Source organism: Vollenhovia emeryi, unplaced genomic scaffold (assembly GCF_000949405.1).
Source record: "Vollenhovia emeryi isolate VEMERY1.0 unplaced genomic scaffold, V.emery_V1.0 DF939289.1, whole genome shotgun sequence".
NCBI lineage: Eukaryota > Metazoa > Arthropoda > Insecta > Hymenoptera > Formicidae > Vollenhovia > Vollenhovia emeryi.
In genome coordinates, this window is record NW_011967077.1 from 4,842 (window position 1) to 11,595 (window position 6,754).

At 52.3% G+C, this 6,754-nt stretch overlaps 2 protein-coding genes across 2 annotated transcripts; both read right to left on the reverse strand.

The window, feature by feature from the left end:
• Nucleotides 1-876: 876 nt before the first annotated feature.
• Nucleotides 877-3,736, reverse strand: LOC105559139. Its single transcript, XM_012007228.1, has 2 exons — nucleotides 2,343-3,736; nucleotides 877-2,296 (listed from the first exon to the last, which is right to left on the reverse strand). The coding sequence occupies exons 1-2, from the start codon at nucleotides 3,734-3,736 to the stop codon at nucleotides 877-879; spliced, it is 2,814 nt and encodes a 937-aa protein (XP_011862618.1).
• Nucleotides 3,737-3,770: 34 nt separating this feature from the next.
• On the reverse strand, nucleotides 3,771-4,661 carry LOC105559140. Its single transcript, XM_012007229.1, has one exon. It carries the CDS (start codon nucleotides 4,659-4,661, stop codon nucleotides 3,771-3,773), a length of 891 nt encoding a protein of 296 aa, XP_011862619.1.
• Between the last annotated feature and the right edge of the window lie 2,093 nt (nucleotides 4,662-6,754).

Below are 6,754 nucleotides of genomic sequence, written 5' to 3' on the forward strand. Positions count from 1 at the left end.
GAGCTACGGGCCCTCGTAACTTTAAGGGTGGTTTTCCGGGCGAAGGGGTGGTCTCCGACCCCCGGTCCATTACCTCGTTTGTCTCGTCTCGACGTCTACTGCAAGAATCCATAATTAATTCCGAGATTAAAAATGGTTCTTTCCCCGTTACCCTCCTCCGACAAATAGTCATCAGCAACGGTGAGTGTTCGCGACTCTCTTTTGGGAGAGCTCGCTGGACCGCTGCGGTTGGAAGCAGGGCTGAGAGGACTTTGCGGCGAGAGATCGGGGAACGGATGTACGCGTGAGAGGTTATAAATCACGTGATCGAAAACTCGAATCGATTGTGTAAAATACCGTGGTCCGTTTAATACATGTAAAAAGCTTACAGTTGGAGCAGTCTAGAGTCTAATGGGGGTGATCAGTCTCTTTGTCACTTGCACGGGTTGATTATATTAATCGATGACCGGCCTCGTGATTGCGGATGCCCGTGAGCCGTGTCCACGAGACGCCGGCGTGCGATGCGTGGTGAGCTTGAGCCGCCGGTGATGCTGTATCCGGAGCTGTCCTGGTTGAATCGCGCTGCTGAGTTCACTACGTGTCCACACTGAGTCTATCCATGATGAAGAAAGTCCACTATAGCACTTGAGAATCTTTAGCACTGCGCGACGCGTGTACTTCGTACCGTAGCCATGAGCAAAAAAGCCCTGGAAACGAGCGCGAAGAAGCGCCGTCGCCTCGCGTTGCGATCGGGCATGCGCGCGCAGCGCTCCTGTGGCGCTGCACGCTCTGGCCCGGCTGATGCTGCCATCACGCCGGTGACGAACAGACCGCGATTCATAATTGAATCCGGAACATTCTCCCCGCCATCAGCAACGTGGTTGATGATCCCTGATCCTATGATGAGATTGGCAGGACGGCGAGCTTGACAATTGGTCGGATGAGAGTGGTAGTGGCTGTCTTCAGGGTCACCACCCGCACGAGACCATCCTTCCCAGGATGTAGAGCTGTGATCCGGGCTAGCGGCCATTTGCATGGCGGTAGCCGCTCGTCGGTGATGAGCACCAATGATCCTATCTTGATCTCGTTGTTCCTGTGGTGCCACTTTGAGATGGCTTGTTGACGTTGCAGGTAATGCGCTGCCCAGTGTGTCCAGAAATGTTGTGTCTTCTGCTGGATGAGCTGCCATCGAGAGAGTCTTGAGATTGCCAGGTCGGTGAGTGAGGGCTCTGGTATTGCGGTGAGCGGACTTCCTACGAGGAAGTGGCCTGGCGTGAGTGCTGCGATGTCATCCGCGTCGTCACTCAATGGTTCGAGCGGGCGCGAGTTGAGAATTGCTTCAATTTGAGTGAGCAATGTGGTGAGCTCCTCAAAGGTGAGCACGCTTTCTCCAATGGTCCGCCGTAGGTGGTACTTGATGGATTTTACGACGGCCTCCCATTTTCCTCCCATGTGCGGTGTCGCTGGGGGATTAAATTCCCATCGGGTGTTATCTTGCGAGAGCAGGTGAGAAACTCGCTGATGTTCCTGAGTGCACTGGATAAACAGCCTTTTGAGAGCTGCATCCGCACCGATGAAATTGGTGCCGCAGTCTGAGTGTAAGGTGTGAGCAATGCCGCGTCTGGATGAGAAGCGTCGACAGGCGGCAGTGAATCCCTCCGTTGAGTAATCGCTGATCGCCTCTAGATGTACTGCTGAGGTCGAGAAGCAGACGAAAACGCAAATCCAGCCCTTTGTTGTTTTGGCACCTCTTCCTTTCCATGTTTTGACGGTGAGCGGCCCTGCGTAGTCCACACCTGTATGAGTGAACGGTCGTGCCTGCGTAACTCGAGAGAGAGGTAGTTGGCCCATCAATTGATGAGCACGGATCCCCCTCTGACGAGCACACGTGACACACCGCAGGATGTGAGACTTGACAGGAGCCCTCCCGCCTAGAATCCAGTATCGTTGTCGGATGTGTGACAGCGTGAGCTGCGTGCCTCCATGTAGAGTCCGTTGATGAGCGTGAGCGATGATCACTGACGACAGCTGACAGTGACGAGGCAGTGTTACAGGGTGTATCGCGTCGAATGAGAGAGCTGCTTGAGCGAGTCGTCCGCCGACGCGAATAACTCCTTGGGCGTCGATGTACGCAGTCAATCTGTTGAACGCGTGTGCCTTTGCCAACGGTGAGTCTGCCTGTAATGTCTTCAGCTCGTGCGAGAAGTACGTTGCTTGAGTGGCCTGAATCCAGAAGAGCCGCGCTCTCTCCAAGGTTTCCGGAGAGATGTGGCTGACAGGCCATGAGTCGTGGACTTTCCTCAACCGTGAGACGAATCTGAAAGAGAGCTGTAATCCTCAATAGTTTCGTGAGGTGTGAGTACCTGTAGATGAGTTCCCATTGATATTCAGTCCTTGGCGTAACCGTCAGTAGCGAAACGCCTGGGCGAGCTTCTGTTGCACTCATCTCGTCAGAGAGTGCAGGTTGCGACGGCCATGAGTCTGGTTTGAGTATCCATGGTGGTCCCGTCCACCAAAGTGCGTGGTTTTGAAGCTGAGCAGTTGTGAGGCCTCGTGATGCGCAGTCAGCCGGATTAGAAGTTCCAGGAATGTATCTCCAGTGAGCGGCTGGAGTGAGTTCTTGAATTTGAGCCACCCTGTTCCTGACGAAATCCTTCCAGCGTGATGCATGAGATCTGATCCACGAAAGTGTCACTCGAGAGTCCGTCCACATATGGTTTGCCGTTACGTCCATGTTTAAAGTGGCTTTGACGTATTGCATGAGTCGAGAGAGCAGTAGATCACTCTTGAATTCAAGTCGCGGGATTGAGAGCCGCTGGAGAGGTGCTACCTTATTCTTGGAGCACACAAGTGAGAACGTGGCGCCGTTTGAGCCGTGAACGGATATGTATATGACTGCAGCCATTGCCAATTGAGAAGCATCAGAGAATCCATGAAGTTCCACTTGCGAGTCGCTCCACGTATTGAGCCACCGAGGTATTGAGAGCCTGGCCAGGCTTGTGAATTCTTCTCTGATGATGAGCCACCGGGCTGAGAGCTGGGATGGCAGTGGGTCATCCCATTGGAGCTTGTGCAGCCACAGCTCCTGCAAGAGAATTTTGGCCTTGATCACGACGGGTGATGCAAAGCCAAGTGGATCGAATATCTGAGCCACTTCAGATAAAACGAGGCGTTTTGTGAGCCTGCCTTCCTTGCGTGAGCTTCTCGTTGAGAATGCAAATGTATCTTCTTGAGGGAGCCATTTTAGTCCGAGTATCTTGGTTGCGCAATCGTCGAATGTGATTGGTAAGCCTTGGTCTTCGCTGTCGGTGACAGTCTTGAGTATGTTGAGATGAGTTGCATGCCATTTTGCTAGTGGGAAGCCGCCCGCCATGCAGAGGCCCCTTAGTTGCTGTGCGACCTCCTGCAATTGTTGTATTGTATCTGCACCACCAAATATATCAGTGACATACCTGCCGTGAGTGATCACCGGCACAGCCAGTGGGAAACTATGTCCTTCGTCTTCTGTTAATTGTAACAAGGTCCGTACGGCTGAGAATGGTGCGACCTTCGTCCCGTAAGTGCCCGTTGTTGAATGATATGGCACCTCATTGAGCTGATTGTCCATCCAGAGTATCCGCTGTAACTCCCAGTCATCCTTGTGAATCTGAATCGGTCTGTCCATTTTGATGATGTCCGTAGCGAACATGTGACGATGTCTACGTATCCATGGTAGAGCCTCTGAGATGTTCAGATGTAACTTTGCTCCAGTGTACATGAGGTCGTTGTCCGGGTAGCCTGATGTGGATGCGCTAGAGCCATTGAACACCACCCGCAGCTTCGTTGTAATACTGGCCGGCTTGAGAACACCGTGATGTGTCAGGTGAAAAATGTGAGCGATGACTGGAGATGAATGATGCCTTCGTAATGTGGTTGAGTGTCTCGTAATCAATCATGAATTGTTGATAGAGACGTTGATAATTCACATCCCTTGAGAATCGTCTGCGTAATCCCTTCAGACATTGATGAGCGACGTTGTAAGAATCACCCAAAAGATCGTCTGGTGAATTGAGTAGAATCCTGTCGATGTACCTCTCTGGAGAATCACGAAAGTGTGTAGTATTGAAGTGCTTCTCGCACCTCTGCTCGCTAGGAGCGAGCTGAGTGACATCGTGAGTAGGCACCTCCTCTTGATTCCAAAATTTCGTCAATAACTCAATAAGAGCATCCTCGTTGAATTGAGTAGCAGCATGATGCGTTGATGTGCGTGTTGCTTCCCTATTGTCTGATCCAAGAACGAGCCATCCGCAAATGGAGAGTTGCGCTATCGGCATGAGTGGAGAATGCCTGATGATATTGGGCTTGATGATTTGCCCGTAAGCGTCTGCGCCGATGAGGATGTCAACTGGCCGCGGGATGAGAAAAGCAGGATCGGCTAATGCCAAGTCCTTAAGGTGCGGCCATTCTTCCGGTTCCGCCTCGAACGATGGTAAGATTGATGTAACTGTCCGGAGGACATGAGCTTGAATTGTGGCAGCTGCGTTGGAATGTGTCGAGCGTAACGTGAGTGACACGACTCCTCGTGTCCGAGTACACTGCTTGCCTGCAATTCCAGTGACGACAATACTTGAGTAGTGATGAGGGATGTTGAGCTGCCGGAGGAGATTCTCCGTGACGAAGGTGAGTTCGGATCCTGCGTCCATGAGTAGACGCGCTGAGCGATGAGTGGTGGATGATCTGCCACGGCTGTGGCGAGTAGAGTTGAGCCGGATGCGGACGTGTGAGCTGGTCTCGACGATTGCACCGTGTCTTCAGTTTCGAGGGCGTGACCGACGAACCACAGGTTGATTGAGCGGACGAAGCTGTCCGTGAGTGGCGGAGTACGCCGATGATGCTTGCGCGTGCGTGTGGCACAGCGTTTCCTCCTGATGAGCGTTTCCCGAGAAATGCTCGTGATGAGTGAGCGCAGAGGGCCATGAGACCTTGAAGTAGGTGTTTTCCTTGAGAACCGCCTTGTGCGTCTCCTCAATTTGAAGCCAGAGCTGATTTGCCTCTTCAATAGAACTCCCTGCAAGGGACTCCGGGAGAATTTCTGCGATGGCCTTGAGAGTAGAGATCCGACCCAGCTGCGTCTGCACCTTCAGGGCGAGTTCCGTGGAGAGCCGAACCGGAGACGCCGTCCTCGAGGATAAGCGATCTCCCGGCCGCAGTTCCAGTTGCTGAATCACCGGGCGCTCCGCCTTGCCCGTTTTATGATCGTCCGACATGGTGAGAGCGAGAAGGATGAGACGTCTCGTCGGCCGAAGAGAATTTTGATTCTCCGGAGGAGAGTTGCGCCGTCACCGATGAGAAGTTTGAACAAGAAAATCGTGAGATCACGTGATCAATGCGAGGGACCGAATACGTGCGCGTCGCCGATCACGCGGAAGGGCCGTGAGAGTACTTGGTCGCTGCGTCGGACCGTATCTGTGCGCGCCGACGATCACGTGATAGTTGCGTGTTGAGCTAATCCGTCCGAGTCTCGCCGCAATCCGGCTCGAAGGACCAAAAAATGTTCGCGACTCTCTTTTGGGAGAGCTCGCTGGACCGCTGCGGTTGGAAGCAGGGCTGAGAGGACTTTGCGGCGAGAGATCGGGGAGCGGATGTACGCGTGAGAGGTTATAAATCACGTGATCGAAAACTCGAATCGATTGTGTAAAATACCGTGGTCCGTTTAATACATGTAAAAAGCTTACAGTTGGAGCAGTCTAGAGTCTAATGGGGGTGATCAGTCTCTTTGTCACTTGCACGGGTTGATTATATTAATCGATGACCGGCCTCGTGATTGCGGATGCCCGTGAGCCGTGTCCACGCGACGCCGGCGTGCGATGCGTGGTGAGCTTGAGCCGCCGGTGATGCTGTATCCGGAGCTGTCCTGGTTGAATCGCGCTGCTGAGTTCACTACGTGTCCACACTGAGTCTATCCATGATGAAGAAAGTCCACTATAGCACTTGAGAATCCTTAGCACTGCGCGACGCGTGTACTTCGTACCGTAGCCATGAGCGAAAAAGCCCCGGAAACGAGCGTGAAGAAGCGCCGTCGCCTCGCGTTGCGATCGGGCATGCGCGCGCAGCGCTCCTGTGGCGCTGCACGCTCTGGCCCGGCTGATGCTGCCATCACGCCGGTGACGAACAGACCGCGATTCATAATTGAATCCGGAACAGTGAGAGATGGCAAAAAAGTGCACATCAGCAAAGTTGTAGCGTTTGTCGAGATGTAAAAGAAACCGTCATAAAAAGTTGGGAAATTCGACAAAGTTCAATGTCACCAAATAGTCATCAACAACGGTGAGAGATGGCGAAAAAGTGCACATCAGCAAAGTTGCAGCGTTTGTCGAGATGTAAAAGAAACCGTCATAAAAAGTTGGAAAAAACGTCAGTCCACGCGCGGCGTGTTGCTTTCGCCCCGGCGTGTTGCTTTCGCACGTAAAGGTGGTAGGGGGATGGGACCTGGGGGGATGGACGGTACTCGTCGAGGGGAACAACATTGCATCGGGTCCCAACCCCCCACCTAAAACCCCCCACCTAAAATTTCTACAAATTTCTATTTCAAGTCATTTTTTTTGTAGTTATTTATAGAAATTTTTCCGCCAGGGGAGACCCAATAGAAAAATACATAAATCTATCAGTTTTATAACTATTTAAATTTTTGATTTGTGAACAGCTGTAATTTTGCTTACAATACTACAAGATTCTATGGAAAATGACAGAATCCTTAAACTTACGACTCGTGAATCCATGAAAACCGGCCTGGCGG